The following is a 16,382-nucleotide window of genomic DNA, read 5'->3' on the forward strand; positions in this document are numbered from 1 at the left end:
ACTGCAAGCTCCGCCTCCCGGGTTTACGCCATTCTCCTGCCTCAGCCTCCCGAGTAGCTGGGACTACAGGTGCCGCCATCATGGCTGGCTAATTTTTTGTATTTTTGGTAGTGACGGGGTTTCACCGTGTTAGCCAGGATGGTCTCGATCTCCTGACCTCGTGATCCGCCCGTCTCGGCCTCCCAAAGTGCTGGGATTACAGGCTTGAGCCACCGCGCCCGGCCCTAATCCAGCATTTCTACATGGCTGGAATCAGGTTAAGGGTTCCACATCAGATAATTTCAACATATGGAACTAAAGAAGTCCAAACCCTAGCATGGCATAAAAGGCCTTCCATGTTGGCTCCTGACATTCTTTTCAGTCTCATCATTTGCTCCAGATACACCAAACTATTTACAGCTTCCTTTTGAATTTCATACTCTTTGCCTGGGAAGTTCTTTCTTTGCCTCATTTACCTGATAAATATTTATTTTTTATAATATTCAAGCATCACGTCTTCTATGAAGCCTTTCTTGCCTCTCTTCTACCACATTTTACCATACTCCACTTTGCATCCCTCTACAACTTGTATAGACTCCTATTATTGCATCTATGCTTTCTGCAAATACTTACCATCAACAAGGCTGTCTTTCCCTTGAGGGCTGGAACCATTTCTCATTTATCTCACTATCCCCAGTGCACAGTAGGTATAACTGAACAAAACTATTTCTACCTTCAAGGACTAAGTATAGTACAGTTTTCAGATATGAAATTTTAGGTCAGGAATAGGAAAAACATCAGTCTATTCAAGAGCAAAAGAATTCCATATATATCAAGAAATGTCTCAATCTCTAAGCATTGGCCAGAAAATAGATCACTCTGATTACTTGGAGGAACAAAAGAAATGGACACAAAATATCAATAAGTATGCTACAATGAGTAGTAGAAGTTATTGCCAGAAAGAAGATGTGCTTTCTAATATACCATCTGGTTTTACAGTTGTGGATTGCTGAAATGTCAGGTTTGACAAAACCAATTAGGGAAAATGATTCATTCATAAGCAGTTATGTGGGCACCATTCCACTGGTGGGGGCAGAAGGCAACATATTGGCTAGTGGATCCTACAAAGGAAGGAAAGGTTTATAGAACATTCTGAAGCGATTAACCTAAAAGAATGGGTATACTCTAGGACCTTTTAATTTTAAAAAATCTCTTACTGCAACCAACAGAAGAAATCACTTCCTCTTAAGGGAGTAAAAAGAGATTAACCAAATTAACCTTTACCACTTAAATGGACATTACAGGAGCTCTATTGAGAATCACTTTTATAGAATGTGATAAGCCTATGGCAAAATTACTTGTAATATATAGTGATAACAGAAGTACAATGGTCCTAATATTCCAAGATTTTTATACCTCTTCAGTTTGGCATTCAGAAACTTCCACCGTTTTTTGTTTTTGTTTTTTTTTTTTTTGGCTCACCCTATCTGCAGGACCCAGATTGTCTAGTTCAAATCCCAACTTTGCCACTAATGGCTACGTGACTTCAAGCAAGGTACTTAATGTCTCTGTGCCTTAGTTTTTCATCTGTAAAATATAAATGATAAAAGCAGACATTTCACAAAGCTATTATTAAGATTTAAAGAGTTAACATTTGTAAAGCATTAGTTAGCACAATGCCTGGCCCATAAAAATTGACTCAATAAATGTTAGTAGTAATCCTTATTACTACTATCATCCTCCTCCTCCTCAGCTTTGGTTTTACTATACAAGCCCCTCCTTTTCCATACATGAAAAGAGGAAACTATCGGTTTTTACTACATGCCAGGCCCAATGGTTAGCCCTTTCAACATGAATTTATTTATTTCGCTCTCATAATAATCATGCAGATGGGGTACTGTTATTTCTGATGTTACTAATGAGGAAACTGAGTCTTGAACATTTAGTAGGTTATTGGCATTAAAACATAATGCTGATGTTTGGAAGTCACTTGGCAGAAAGTGGACCAAGCTGATTCCAACATTCACATTTAACTCAATTTCTTTTTAATTTGCCATTGTGAACACACCAAGCATCACGCATAATAGAGGAAACAGAAGAGCACATACCACTCATTGAATGGTTATATGTCACTACTTCCCTAGAGTATATCAGACCTAGCCAAATCCTCCCGTCCCTTTATGGTGCCCTGCCACATAGCCTTCTTTGGGTACAAAAACAGGTACTAAGCTCTCTCTTCTCTTACCTTTTTTTTTTTTTTTTTTGAGACTGAGTCTCGCTCTGTCACCCAGGCTGGAGTGGAGTGGCGCGATCTCAGCTCACTACAACCTCTGCCTCCCAGGTCCAAGTGATTCTCCTTCCCCAGCCTCCTGTAATCCCAAGTAGCTGGGATTACAGGCGCCCACCATCACGCCCGGCAAATTTTTGTATTTTTAGTAGAGTCGAGGTTTCACCATGTTGGCCAGGCTGATCTCAAACTCCTGACCTCAGGTGATCTGCCCATCTCAGCCTCCCAAAATGCTGAGATTACAGGTGTGAGCCACCGCGCCAGGTCTCTTCTCTTAACTCTTATTGTCTATATGACAATTCTGTAACGGATCACATATAATTTTGTAGCATTTATTTTATTTTTTGAGACAGGGTCTTGCTCTGTTGCCCAGGCTGGAGTGCAGTGGTATGGTCATAGCTCACTACAGCCTCAACCTCCTGGGCTCGAGCAGTCCTCCCACTTCAGCCTCCCAAGTAGCTAGGACCACAGATGCATGCCACCACGCCTGGCTAATTTTTTCTTTCTTTTTTTTTTTGTTTTGAGACGGAGTCTCGCTCTGTCACCCAGGCTGGAGCACAGTGGTGCAATCTCGGCTCACTGCAACCTCCGCCTCCCAGGTTCAAGCAATTCTTCTGCTTCAGCCTCCCAAGCAGCCGGGACTATAGGCACGCGCGATCATGCCCAGTTAATTTTTGTACTTTTAGTAGAGATGGGGTTTCACCATATCGGCCAGGCTGGTCTCAAACTCCTAATCTCATGATCCACCTGCCTCAGCCTCCCAAAGTGCTGGGATAATAGGTGTGAGCCACCGTGCCCGGCTGCTAATTTTTTTTTTTTTTTTTTGGTAAAGATGAGGCCTCACCACGTAGCCTCACCATGTAGTTTGGTCTCAAACTCCTGGGCTCAAGTGGTCCTCCTGTCTTAGCCTTCCAAGTGCTGGGATTATAGGCATGAGCCACCACACCTGGCTTCATCATTTATTAACTTTTTATAATTTGATCACTTTTCAGCAAGTTTCATGAGGGTTCGTATTTTGATCTTAAATTTCTCTTATGTTCTCTATAGTACTTAGCATTGTGCTGTGCATAAGCTGTTTCACAATATTTGTAGAATACTTTACTATCAAAACCCTACAACGGCATTCCAGAATACAGATGATTACTGTTTATTCAATATTTTTTACCGACAGTGTAGCACACACTGTGTTAGGTCTTGGAGCACAATCAGAACATAATAAGATATTACAGTCCTGGGTCTCAGGAATTCACAGTGGATTGGAGAAAACTACAGGTAATCAGACAATTACAATACAGTAAGGTAAGTGCTACGACAGATACTTGAACCAAATGTTGAGAGTACTAATGAGGGAATAATTAACTCCCTTATAGAACCCAGAAAGTATTTCAACGTTCATTTATTTGACAAATATTTATTGACCACTTAATATGTGTCAGGCACTGTGCTACGCCCAAGGGTAGAGAGGTAAATAAAATACTCAAGGTCCTGGCTGAGTGTGGTGGCTTATGCCTGTAATCCCAGCACTTTGGGAGGACAAGGCAAATGGATTGCTTGAGGTCAAGAGTTCAAGGCCAGGATGGCCAACATGGTGAAACCCCATCTCTACTAAAAATGCAAAAATTGGTCGGGCGTGGTGGTGGGCGCCCGTAATCCCAGCTACTTGGGAGGCTGAGGCAGGAAAATCGCTTGAACCCAGGAGGCAGAGGCTGCAGTAAGCTGAGATCATGCCACTGCACTCCAGCCTGGGCGATAGAGCGAGACTGTCTTGGAAAAACAAACAAACAAAAAAGAAAACAACAACAACAAAAAAACTCAAGGTCCTGTACTCATGGAGCTTATAATATAGGATTTATAGGCAAAGTGGTTCTTGAGTGGGTTGACAAATGGGTAGAAATTGACTCTGTAAAAAGAAACAGAAGGGCTTTCAAGGAAAAGAGACCAGCATCAAGTTCAAGGAAGCCCTGAAGACATGGAAGGAAAGAGCTTATACAAAGAATAGCAAGAAATAAGGTGTGGCTGGAATGCATACATATAAAGGAGGGGCTACAAGGCATGAGATGATAAGCACACTGGGGTAGAACAGGTCTCATGTGCCAAGCCAAGCCTTTTATTTTACTTCATTTGGTCATTCAGAAAAACGTATTGCAGCCTACTATAGGCAAGTCCTGTGCCAGGAACCAGTGACACAAAATCAATGAGACATAGTCTTTCAAGAAGCTCAGAGCATAGCGAGGCACAGGCATGTAAAGAAACAACCATGATACAGCACAAATAAGTACAATGATACAGACATGTTTAATATACAGGGATGGCTCAAAGATGGGAGTGATTAGATTGGCTCTGTGTCTCAGGGACAAAAGGGTGGTCAGGAAGGGCCCCATAGTAGAGGATTTGAACTAGGTCATGAGAGATGAACAGGATTTTATAAAGTAATGATGACAACAATAATAGCAAACATTTACATAGTACTTAGTATAGGCCAGACTCTGTACCAAACACTTTACATATGTTGACTCACTCAAATTTTGTAATACCTCATAAAACAGGTATTATTGATCCCCATTTTATAGAGTAAGACGAACACAGAGAGGCTAAATAACTTGACCAAGGTCACAAAGGTAGTAAGTGGCAGAGCTGGGATTTTAGTAAGGCAGTCTGGCTCCTAAGTCTGTGTTCTTAATTATTGCATTACATTGCCTCCAAGACAAGATAGTAAGGGAATTCCAGGCAAACAGGACGGTATGTGCAAAGGCACAGAGGAAGGAAAGAGCACAACATCTTTGGGGAATTGTGAATGGTTGACACGGGATGAGGCATAAATAAAAAGACTAGCAGGGGATGAGGCAGGCAGGTGCCAGGTCATGGAAGGCCTTGGATGCCATGTAAAAAACTATGATCTTTATTGATGGGTAATGAGAAATTATGGAAGGATTAGGCAGAAAAGTGACCTGAGTAGATTTTCTTTTCTGTTTTAGACATTTCTGTGGTATAAGAGAGGAATGGAGGTGAATGGGGGATGTCAAAGGCAGGGAGACAAGTCAACAGACCATAGCACTGCTCTAGATGAGAAGTATGATTCTGAACTTAAAGTGGAAGACAATTAAGTTAGTATGGGCAAGGACTTTTAGAAAGTAAAACTAAAAATTGAGGCCAGGCGTAGTGGCTCATGCCTGTAATTCCAGCACTTTGGGAGACCAAGGAGGGCAGATGGCTTGAGCCCAGAAGTTCGAGACCAGCCTGGGCAACATGATGAAATCCTGTCTCTACAAAAAAAAAAAAAAATTAGCCAGGTATCGTGGCATGTGCCTATAGTCCCAGCTATGATGTGATCATAGTCTCATGATCACATCACTGCACTCCAGCCTGTGTGACAAAGCGAGTCTCTGTCAAAAAAAAAAAAAAAAAGAAGAAGAAAAGAAAAGAAAAAAGAAAATTGAATATAAGAGAAAAAAGAGTTAAGGATGGTTCCTGGATTTCTAGTCCCAGTTAGTTGGTATATGGATATACATCAATACAGGAGAACCAGGAACAGGTTTGGAAGAAAAGCCAATGCATTTAAGGGGAATGTTATTACATATGCCTGCTGTTTTTTTTTTTTTTTTTTGAAATGGTATCTCACTTTGTCACCCAGGTTGCAGTGCAATGGTGCCACCCTGGCTCACTGCAACCTCCGCCTCCCAGGCTCAAGCAATCCTCCCATCTCAGCCTTCCGAGTAGCTGGGACTACAGGCGCGCCCCACCATACCCAGCTAATTTTTGTATTTTTTGTAGAGATGGGATTTTGCCAAGTTGCCCAGGCTGGTCTCGAACTCCTGGGCTCAGGTGATCGACCCGCCTCGGCCTCCCAATGTGCTAGGATTACAGGCATGAGCCACTGAGACCAGCCTGTTGTTTCATTTTTATTCCATACTTTTCACATCATTTATTTTCATCATCACACATAGTGATTTTCAACTGGGGCACAAGAAGGAACCCAGAAGGGAGAGGGGTAGGAATATGGGTGTTTGTAGGTGTAGGTGAGTGTATGTGTAGTTCAACTATTCCTTCCCACCTTTTTCCTGGAGAGAGTCTGACATGATCCCTCATTGAGAATCACTGCTATGTATAATTATCCATGAATATTCTGACAAGGTAGAGACAGTTGAAAACCTTGAATGTGTTCTAAGGAGTCACAGAACTGCAAGACTAGGACAGACTTTAAAGATCATTTAGAGTTCAGTAGGGCTCAATCAAGTGCTGTCTGGAAATATGTGACGGCATTTTCAGTTATCAGAATGGGAGGTGCCGTTGGCATGAAGTACCTGAGAGCCAGGGATGCTAAGTATCCTGTAACTCACCAGCAGCTCCAAATAATGACAAATTATCTTGCCCCATAAAACAATAGCATCCCCTTGAAGAAACACTGATATAGTTCAATCTCTACATTTAATAGATGAGGAAACTGAGGTCTTAGAGAAGGGACTGACTTGCTACTCAAGATCACCTAGTTACCAGTAGGGCCTGTTTATACTCTCCTTCACTGCTTTCCAATATAGGTCTGGTAAGTCTGTGGGACATCCAGAAAAGGAGTCCAACTGCGTATATGTCAAGTACTCAGAATGCTGCCTTGCTCTTACAATCCTTTGCACATTTTCTCTAGCCCCAGATCCTCCTACCTTCTGAAACCTAGGCTGGAGGTGCAGTTCTGGCAGTTTTAGCATAGAAAGCCTAAAGAATGGATGTCATCCTGGCCAAATACATAAAATGTGATAGAACTCTGAGGAGCACAAACACTAGGAACCTAGTGCAGGAAGAAGAACTGATAAAACAAAATGAAAAAGTCAAATTTAAGAGGCAAGGTTCAGGATGACAAAGGGGACCAAGTACAAGTTGTTTTGTTTCATTTTAGTAAAATAATAATTACTTTAGCATTTATTGGGTGACTATGTTGATTGATTCATTGTATCTACTCTTTGCATCTTGCTTGCAGACATCAGACTGAGTTCAAGGCAGCAAAGAGTTCATTAAAACAACCTCTTTCCAGCTGGGCGCAGTGGCTCACGCCTGTAATCTCAGCACTTGGGGAAACAGAGGCGGGTGGATCATTTGAGGTCAGGAGTTCGAGACCAGCCTGGCCAACATGGTGAAACCCCATCTCTACCAAAAACAAAAATTAGCCGGGTATCTGTAATCCCAGCTACTTGGGAGGCTGAGGCAGGAAGATCATTTGAACCTGGGAGGTGGAGGTTGCAGTGAGCCAAGATCGTGCCACTGTACTCCAGTCTGGGTGACAGAGTGAGACCCTTTCTGAAAAACAAAAACAACAACAACGACAACAAAAACCAGCCTCTTTCCCGGTCTCAGCTGAAGCTGTAAAGCCATTTGATACAGTTCTGGGCAGTAAGATGTGAGAGAACAGCATCAAAACCCACCCCTAAATGAGTTTGTACAGGGTAGGTATATAGAATCATATCTGGTACTTTAACATTCCTAACAGACTACATTTTGCAAAAGAATAACAACAAAGGGGACTTGTCCTACCAGCTACCATACATGCTGTAAACCAGAGTAATTACAAGGGTGTAGCAGAGGTGTGCGGAAATTGATAAATGTAAGTCTGTACAGCTATGGGGGAAACAAAGGAGGAGTGGTCAGGTACACTTTGGGGGAGGAGGCATAACAAGAAATAATTCATGGGTCTTTTCACAAGAGAACCTCTGGCACCACCTTGCTATCAGTCCTTTGCACATTTCCTCTAGCCCCAGATCCCCTCTCACCTTCAGAGATTCAATCGTGGCCTGCTTGTAAACCTTTCCTCCAGAATCTTTCTTCTGAGGGCTATTCTGGATTCTAGGCGTTCGAATGACGAATTTATCCATTGTTAGGGGTCTCCGACTACCTTGACGTGCTTGCAGCGTGTTCTGGTCAAGAAAGACGGTAGATTCTAAAAACTCACTAAAGACTGCTGTGATATTTGCTCCCCAAAGTAACACAATTGAGTTCTCTGGAAGAATTCATGAATTATGGGGACTCGAGTGGAATTGACAGGAAGATTTCCTCCTGAGGATCTTCCTAAGAATTGAAACTGTAAACAACCATCAGCCTACGTCCTGGGTTAGGAGGTTCCTAGATTCCAGAAGTGCACGCTCTAGGGGGGATTCCAATATTGGGCCAATCCCCCCTAGAGCGTGCACGTAAGCCCTCTTCCAATTAAGACTGGGCTGTGGAAGGGTTAGAATTACACTAGGCTCAATGCCGCCCTCTTAACAATTACCTCACCACAGCCACAATCCCAAGGGTTGCCCTGGTAATCAGCAACTGACAACCACCTCCAGAACACACCAGGGAGTCTCACAATACGCAGCCATCCCCTGGAACAAACTGCTCGGTGGTCAGAGGACCCTACCCACGGCTGTAATCTCTGGATCCCCGAACAAGGAGAAACCCCATCCTCCTCGTTCTCAGCACTCAGGAGCCCGGGTAGGGGCACCTAACAACGGTCTGGCGTGAGACCCACCAGGAAAAGCAGCCCTGGCAGCTGCTGTTGGCGCCCTCCAGACTGCAACCCCGTAGGCTCCCAAGCCCAGTCGTCTGTGTTGAAACTAAATAGACGATTCCTCCCAGGGCTGTAGTTCCTCTGAAGAAACTCCGCCGGCCCTCGCGCCTCTGGGCCACAGCGAACCACATTCCCCAGAATGCACTGCGAAGAAATGTGGGCGGAAGGCGCGCCGAGGGCGGCTGTAGTTTTCCGAGACCAACTTTCCCGACAGCACCGTGCGCCTCCCGCCTATGGAGAACTACATGCCCCAGCCTGCCCCGCGAAGGGAAGACAGGAGGACCCGCTTCGCGCTAATGCTCGCGATGGTTGAATTCCCCGCCTCACGCCTGCCTAGGAGAAGTTCGTAGTCCCAGAGGTGGGGCAGGAGGCGGCAGTTTCAGGCGGGTTAGGGCGGAGCTGAAGCGACGGCGGAGGCGGAAGCAACGGTCGGTGGGGCGGCGAAGGGGGCTGGCCCCAGGAGGAGGAGGAAACCCTTCAAAGAAAACAGCAACAAGCTGAGCTGCTGTGACAGAGGGGAACAAGATGGCGGCGCCGAAGGCGAGCCTCTGGGTCAGGACCCAACTGGGGCTGCCGCCGCTGCTGCTGCTGACCATGGCCTTGGCCGGAGGTTCGGGGACCGCTTCGGCTGAAGCATTTGACTCGGTCTTGGGTGATACAGCATCTTGCCACCGGGCCTGTCAGTTGACCTACCCCTTGCACACCTACCCTAAGGTAGGGCCCGTCCGGAGCGGGCTGCGACCCTTCCCTGGCCGCCCATCTCTCGGCTCCCCACACTTATGTCGGCTCTGGCAACCTGGCTGTTCAATCCGCCTTTCAACCGCTGTCTCCCATCTGTGTAGCTCCTGTTTTCCTCGCTAATCCTGCCTGCACCCCAATTCCTGCTGTCATTACCGGAAGTTTGTCCTGCACTACCCTGTGATAGGCTGAGGGACACAAAGATGAGAAAGACGCGATCCCTTTCCTCTGGGAGCTAGCCGGGCAGCAGGGGAGTCGAGCACTCAGAGGGAGGAGGATAGAGGAGGATATGGATGATTAATGCAGGGTCCTCGCCTTAAGGAGCCTAATGGGGGTTTGTAGAAAGGGAGGCGCAGATAAGCGAATCCCCAAATGATTGATTCATAACCTTTGTTTACTAAGCACCTATCGGGGTCGGGAGCGTAGTCTTCAGGGAGTCAGACAAGTAGACGATTCCACTGAGGTATAAAAAGCGTCACGAAGGCGGCTCAAGGAGTAGCGAGACGCCCAGGAATGCTGTCTGCCTATGTTGTGTTACTGTGTCCAAGACGCTGCCAAGAGGGACTGGGTTAGAGAAGAGGCAGTTAGGTGTCTGCCTACCAGGAACTGACCACTCAGTGCAGAAAACGGGGGATTCGTGGAGTGGGGAAAGAAACGAGACTGTAGACAGGAGAGGATTCGCAGCTTACGGAGAGGAATGGCCCTCCTCTCTATGCTTCCCCCCTTTCTTTTAAGTACATACCTAACCCTCTTCACGTTGGTTTTTCAGCGTAAGAACTCTTGTTTACTCAACATTCTAAATTGTTTGATGATTCCCACCACACCTTTCCCATGTATGATTTGAGTATATGCCCTCCCCCACGTTGTTTTATGAGAGCTTTTGTTGATGTTGCTGGTGGTTTCCTCTTCGTTTTTCCTTCATCTCCTGTATGCTATTTGCTTAACCATTGTGGCTAGACCTCCTTGCTTTCTAAAACTGGAGTGGCTACGGAGACAGTTCCAGTGAAGCTTAGGATGTTCCATATTGGCGAGTGCTTTCAGGTCTTTGAAATGAAAAGTTGTAAGTGCTGGCACTTCTCAGATTTTGTTTACGGCTGGATTTTAAACTGCATGGAGATTATCAATTTTCAAAAAAAGTGTGGGAGAGGGGACTGGGCTGAATTTTTCCAGAGATTTATGTAACAATCGAGAAAGAAGTGAGAAGTTTTACCTTCAGGCTTAAATCGATGAATACTGCTTCTAACCACGTTATTTTTCTTCACTTCTTGTAAACTTCTCATCATTAAGAGGATTGAATGAGGAAGCTCATTAATATTGATTTGGGTTTAATATTGACCTTGTTCTAGGGTTTGTTTCCTTTTTTTGAGATTTTCCTGGCAATTTTGTAGTATAAACCAGAATGTTGGGAGAATAATCAAATAATTTGAAAGGATACCTCCCTGGAACTTGTAGGTACTTTAATAATGTCCACTATTTTCTAACAATTGGTGTGATATCTGTAAATCATTTTTACTTATTTATTAAAGCTTTTCTCACAAAGAACTCCAAATCATCTGGCTCCCTATAGGTCCTGGACTTGAAATTTGTATAGACTCCACTGTTAGCCAGAGTGATGGGAGATTTATCGTACTATTATTCCTAATTCTCACAACAACCCTGTAAAGTAGGGTTTTAAAATTAAGGAGATTGAGGCTCTGAAAGGTTAAGTGTCTTGCCTAAGGTCACATACTCAAGAAATCGTGGAGTAGGAATTCAGCTTAAAACTGGCTACACTATGCTGCCTCCTATTAATAAACTTGCATTAAACATATTCGGCCGGGTGCGATGGCTCACACCTGTAATCCCAGCACTTTGGGAGGCCAAGGTGGGTGGATCACCTCAGCTCAGGAGATTGTGACCAGCCTGGACAACATGGCAAGACCCCGTCTCTGAAGAAAAAAAAGAAAAAGAAAAAGAAAAAACTATCCAGGCGTGGAGACGAGCACCTGTAGTCCCAGCTACTTGGGAAGCTGAGGTGGGGGGCTTGCTTGAGCCTGGGAGGCGGAGGTTACAGTGAGCCAAAATGTTGCCAGTGCACTCCAGTCTGACAGTGAGACCCTGTCTCAAAAAAAAAAAAAAAAAAAAAAAGGCCGGGCGCGGTGGCTCACTCCTGTAATCCCAGCACTTTGGGAGGCCAAGGCAGGTGGATCACCTGAGGTCAGGAGTTCAAGACCAGCCTGGCCAACATGGCAAGACCCCGTCTCTGAAGAAAAAAAAGAAAAAGAAAAAGAAAAAACTAGCCAGGCATGGAGACGAGCACCTGTAGTCCTAGCTAACTTGGGAAGCTGAAGGTGGGCTTGCTGAGCCTGGGGTAAGGCGGAGGTTAGCGTGAGCAAAATGTTGCCAGTGCACTCAGTCCTGACAGTAGACCTGTCTCAAAAAAAAAAAAAAAAAAAGGCGGCGCGGGTGGCTTCACTCCTCGTAATCCCAGCACTTTGGGAGGCCAAAAGGCAGGTGGGATACCCTGAGGTCGCGAGTTCAAGACCAGCCTGGCCAGATGGTGGAACCATCATCTAACTGAAAAAATACCAAAAAAAAATTAGCCGGGCCAATGGTGGCGGGCACCTGTAATCCAGCTACCAGGAGGCTGAGCAGGAGAGCTGCCACCCGGGAGCGGCAGAGGTTCGCGTGAGCCTGCGCACTGCACTCCAGCTGGGCAACAAAGGGAAACTCTGCCTCAAAAAACAAAGACAAACAAAAAAAAACCATATTTAACTATGGTCACTGATTTTCTATTTGGCTCTCCTCTGTGCTTTGTGCTCGCAGGAAAAAGCTTCGTGTGTTGTAAGAAATTAGATGAATTTTCAAACTCACATAGAATTTGAAAAAACAGAAGAAATCTCGTTTTGGCTGGGTCGGTGGCTCATGCCTGTAATCCCCAGCAGTTTGGGGAAGGCCAAGCGGGTGGATCATGGGTGGTCAGGAGTTCAAGGATCAGCCTGACCAACATGGTGAAACCCGTCTCTACGAAGAAATACAAAATTAACTGGGCATGGCACATGCTTGTAATATCCAGCTAATCAGGGGAGGCTGAGGCATGGAGAAAAAGCTGGGAAACTGGGCGGTAGAGGTTGCAGTGAGGCAGATTTGCCAGGCAGCAGAACTATTGCCCACTTCACTTCGCCCTGGGGGACAGAGCAGACTGCATCTCAAAAAAAAAAAAAGAAAATCTCATTTTAATGACACTTTTTGAGAACTAATTATTTGTTGCAAGAAAGTAGAATACCTGTTTGTAAGTAGTTATTTTTAAATTGTTCTATCTTTTATCTACAGAAATGCAATTGCATAATTTATCTCGGATGAAAAAACAAGAGACATAAATCATGTTAATAAAAAAACTAATTAGAGCCAGCCTGGACATTTATTAATGGAGTGTGGTCTCTAGAACCATACAAACCTGGTTTTATTCCCAGCTCCTTGATTACTGTTTGTCCTTGCTGATGACTTAACTTCTGTTTATTTATTTTTTAATTTAAAATAATTGAAACAGAGTCTTGCTCTGTTGCCTAGGCTGGTCTCAAACTCTTGGACTGAATGGATCTTTATGTCTCGGCCTCCCAAAGTGTTGGGATTACATGCATGAGCCACGGTGCCTGGCCTAAATAGTACCATTGAGGGACCTTCTAATTAGGAATTTAGCTGGTATTTCCTATGGTGGAAGCACCATTTGTTGTGTCCTAAATCAGAGGAGATATATGTTATATAAGCTTGCCAGTCATTTGGGATAAATAGGGCATGAAATATTTACTTGAAATCATTATTTTTTGTATATATAACATGGAATACTTAGAATAAAGATAATGATTCTTAATAGCTACCAGTTGAGTGCCTGCTCCATACCAGATGTTGCATAATTTGTTAAGTCTTAACATAGTGCCTGGCACATTGTAGATGCTCATTAAATGTGTCTGTCTATTAGATAGTACTACATAATAGTAATGCTATTGTAGATATAGATATATAATTATCCTAATAGTGAAGATTGACACTCTACAATTATACAGGCAGTAGAAAATAAAGGAATAAATAGTAGTTAGGATTGATGTAAGAGTATTGTCCTTATTTTACAATTGAGGAATTAGATTAAGTAACTTGCCAAAGGTTGTACAGAATAAGTGGCAAGTCTGAACTTCAAACCAGGGCTGATTCCTGAAACCTAGTCTCTTTTCCCCATGCCATATGGTTTTCTGAAATTGGTACTGGATGACTTACTAGGTTTCTTTAACAAAGGAAAGCATATCTAAGAATGAAATGGCATGTGATATAGCTCATACTAATGAGCTTATGGTTCCTCTGTGCAGTATAAGGAAATATGTAGTGCTCCAAAGACATAAAATAATTCTTTAATTGTTTTACAGAGCCTGCAAAAGCTACTCAGATATGAAATTTATCTTAATTTTTAAAATTCTTTCAATTTCATCTTAACAATAAATGCAGCTGGAACTGAGGTCCAAAAGTGTGCTACCTTCAAAGCTGTATGATAAAGTATATTTAATATTAGACTGCAGCCATCTCTTCTTGATGGATTGTTGCTGCTGCATAAATTTTACTAATCCTTTTGCTGGAAAGAAGTACATACCTTGTATTCCATTGGTTGCTAACTGGCATATGCACGTGCTGTTTCCTTATTAGGTGTCTGCCAGTTTGTACACAGTATATCACACAGTAAGTTGAAGGGCTCCCCCAACTTACTTAAAGCTTACAATAAATAGCAATATTGTCAATAAATATTGCTATTTATTTTAAAAAGCAATAGCTTTTTTAAAATACTTTTATTTTATCAAAGAAAAACCCGCTGAAGACATTAGTCATATTAAGCAGTTAATATTTTACAGTAATGAAGAACTAGATGTCCATCCTATCTTGAACTTTCACACATATACATTGATGCCTGTAATTGTTTTCTATTTTAAAAATCTATTAACACTATTACCATTTATTAAGAACCTTCTACATCCCAGGCACTGTGCTGGAAATAGCTTCCAAATTATTGAGGAATTTGGAGATAATGGCTGTTCTCTCCTTTTTTGATGAGAAACCTGAGATTCTTAGGTAAAATAACTTATGCACTCACCCAAAAGGTTTGATCTAGGTCTGGCTGATTGCAGTGTCCTTTCCCATACACACACTGTTGCTCCAGTGTTTTCATTTAATGTAATCCCAATTTTTTTTTTTTTTTTTTTTGAGACGGAATCTCGCTGTGTCTCCCAGACTGGAGTGCAGTGGCGCAATCTCAGCTCACTGCAAGCTCTGCCTCCTGGGTTCATGCTATTCTCCTTCCTCAGCCTCCCGAGTAGCTGGGACTACAGGCACCCGCCACCATGCCCGGCTAATTTTTTGTATTTTAGTAGAGACAGGGTTTCACCGTGTTAGCCAGGATGGTCTCGATCTCCTGACCTTGTGATCCACCCGCCTCGGCCTCCCAAAATGCTGGGATTACAGGCGTGAGCCACCGCGCCCGACCTAAGCCCAGTTTTTAAAAGTCCTTTCATATAAACATTTTTATAGATGTATGCCTTACTTTATCAGGCCCTTGTGTCACCATTTGCCATGTGAAGCTAGTCTGATACTTTTCCTGATAAGCCTGGTAATTCATATAAACATGGATGTGACAGAAGTATGCCATTGGTCCTAGGGTACTTGCTTACTCCTTTCTATCGCTGTTGAAGTTCTAGTTATATCACCGTTGTATTTTTTGTTGTTGTTTTGTTGTTGTTTTTTAAGCAACAGGGTCTCACTTTGTACCCCAAGCTGGAGTGCAGTGGTGTGATTATAGCTCACTGTACCCTCAAACTCCTGGCCTCAAACAATCCTCATACCTCAGCCTACTGAGTACTAGGACTACAAGTGTGCACCACCATACCCAGTTATTTTTGTGTGTGTGTTTGTTTTGGTACAGACGGGGTCTCGCTGTATTGTCCAGGCTGGCCTCAAACTGTTGGCCTCAAGCAGTCCTCCTGCCTCAGCTTCCCAAAGCCCTGGGATTACAGGTGTGAGCCACTGCACCTGGCATGTCACTATTATTTTTATTTTTAATTTCTCCCTCACAGATTGTAACCAAAGAAAATGGAAAAAGGGTGGTGGTTTTACCTACTAGGCTTTTTTCTTGGTATCACTTTTAAAATAAGGAACTAAAACCTCTGTATGGCGAAGGTCTTGAGTATCAACTGGCTCCTATCATTTTTTTCTTTCAGTTACGAAACTTATAGGATGATTTGTAATAAACGTTACTAACTGCTTTCTTCCTAACCCATTTTCCCCTGAGGAAAAAAAATACTATTTTTTGGTAACCCTTCCTGTTCTTGAACTCCCTAGGAAGAGGAGTTGTACGCATGTCAGAGAGGTTGCAGGCTGTTTTCAATTTGTCAGTTTGTGGATGATGGAATTGACTTAAATCGAACTAAATTGGAATGTGAATCTGGTAAGATGCTATGCTAACGACATCAGCTGTATGTAACACTGTTGTTTTCTTTGTGATAACCTTTTAAAGTATTTTCCTTAGGAAATGGCAAACACACTGTTGAAACTAGTCATTGGCCGGGCGCGGTGGCTCAAGCCTGTAATCCCAGCACTTTGGGAGGCCGAGACGGGCGGATCACGAGGTCAGGAGATCAAGACCATCCTGGCTAACACTGTGAAACCCCGTCTCTACTAAAAAATACAAAAAACTAGCCGGGCGAGGTGGCGGGCGCCTGTAGTCCCAGCTACTCGGGAGGCTGAGGCAGGAGAATGGCGTAAACCCGGGAGGCGGAGCTTGCAGTGAGCTGAGATCCGGCCACTGCACTCCAGCCCGGGCGACAGAGC

At 43.7% G+C, this 16,382-nt stretch overlaps 2 protein-coding genes across 3 annotated transcripts in view; one reads left to right on the forward strand and one right to left on the reverse strand.

The window, feature by feature from the left end:
* The window catches only part of TCEANC2 (transcription elongation factor A N-terminal and central domain containing 2), a 47,003-nt gene extending 38,049 nt beyond the window's left edge, over window positions 1-8,954 (reverse strand). Inside the window, exons 1-2 of the mRNA XM_017874525.1 lie at window positions 8,763-8,954; window positions 8,023-8,166 (exon numbers count right to left, since the gene is read on the reverse strand). Of these exons, the coding sequence (XP_017730014.1) occupies window positions 8,023-8,124 (102 nt within the window). The 5' untranslated portion in view covers window positions 8,125-8,166; window positions 8,763-8,954. The remainder of the gene's footprint in view (window positions 1-8,022; window positions 8,167-8,762) is intronic.
* A 104-nt stretch (window positions 8,955-9,058) lies between these two features.
* Window positions 9,059-16,382, forward strand: part of TMEM59 (transmembrane protein 59) — a 28,643-nt gene continuing 21,319 nt past the window's right edge. The window contains exons 1-2 of one of the 2 annotated variants that reach the window (XM_017874523.1): window positions 9,059-9,515; window positions 15,894-15,999. In XM_017874523.1, coding sequence (XP_017730012.1) covers window positions 9,327-9,515; window positions 15,894-15,999 — 295 coding nt within the window. In that variant the 5' untranslated portion in view covers window positions 9,059-9,326. The remainder of the gene's footprint in view (window positions 9,516-15,893; window positions 16,000-16,382) is intronic. The other variant, XM_017874524.1, reaches the window with a different exon arrangement.

This window comes from Rhinopithecus bieti, unplaced genomic scaffold, assembly GCF_001698545.2.
Source record: "Rhinopithecus bieti isolate Rb0 unplaced genomic scaffold, ASM169854v2 scaffold_7684, whole genome shotgun sequence".
NCBI lineage: Eukaryota > Metazoa > Chordata > Mammalia > Primates > Cercopithecidae > Rhinopithecus > Rhinopithecus bieti.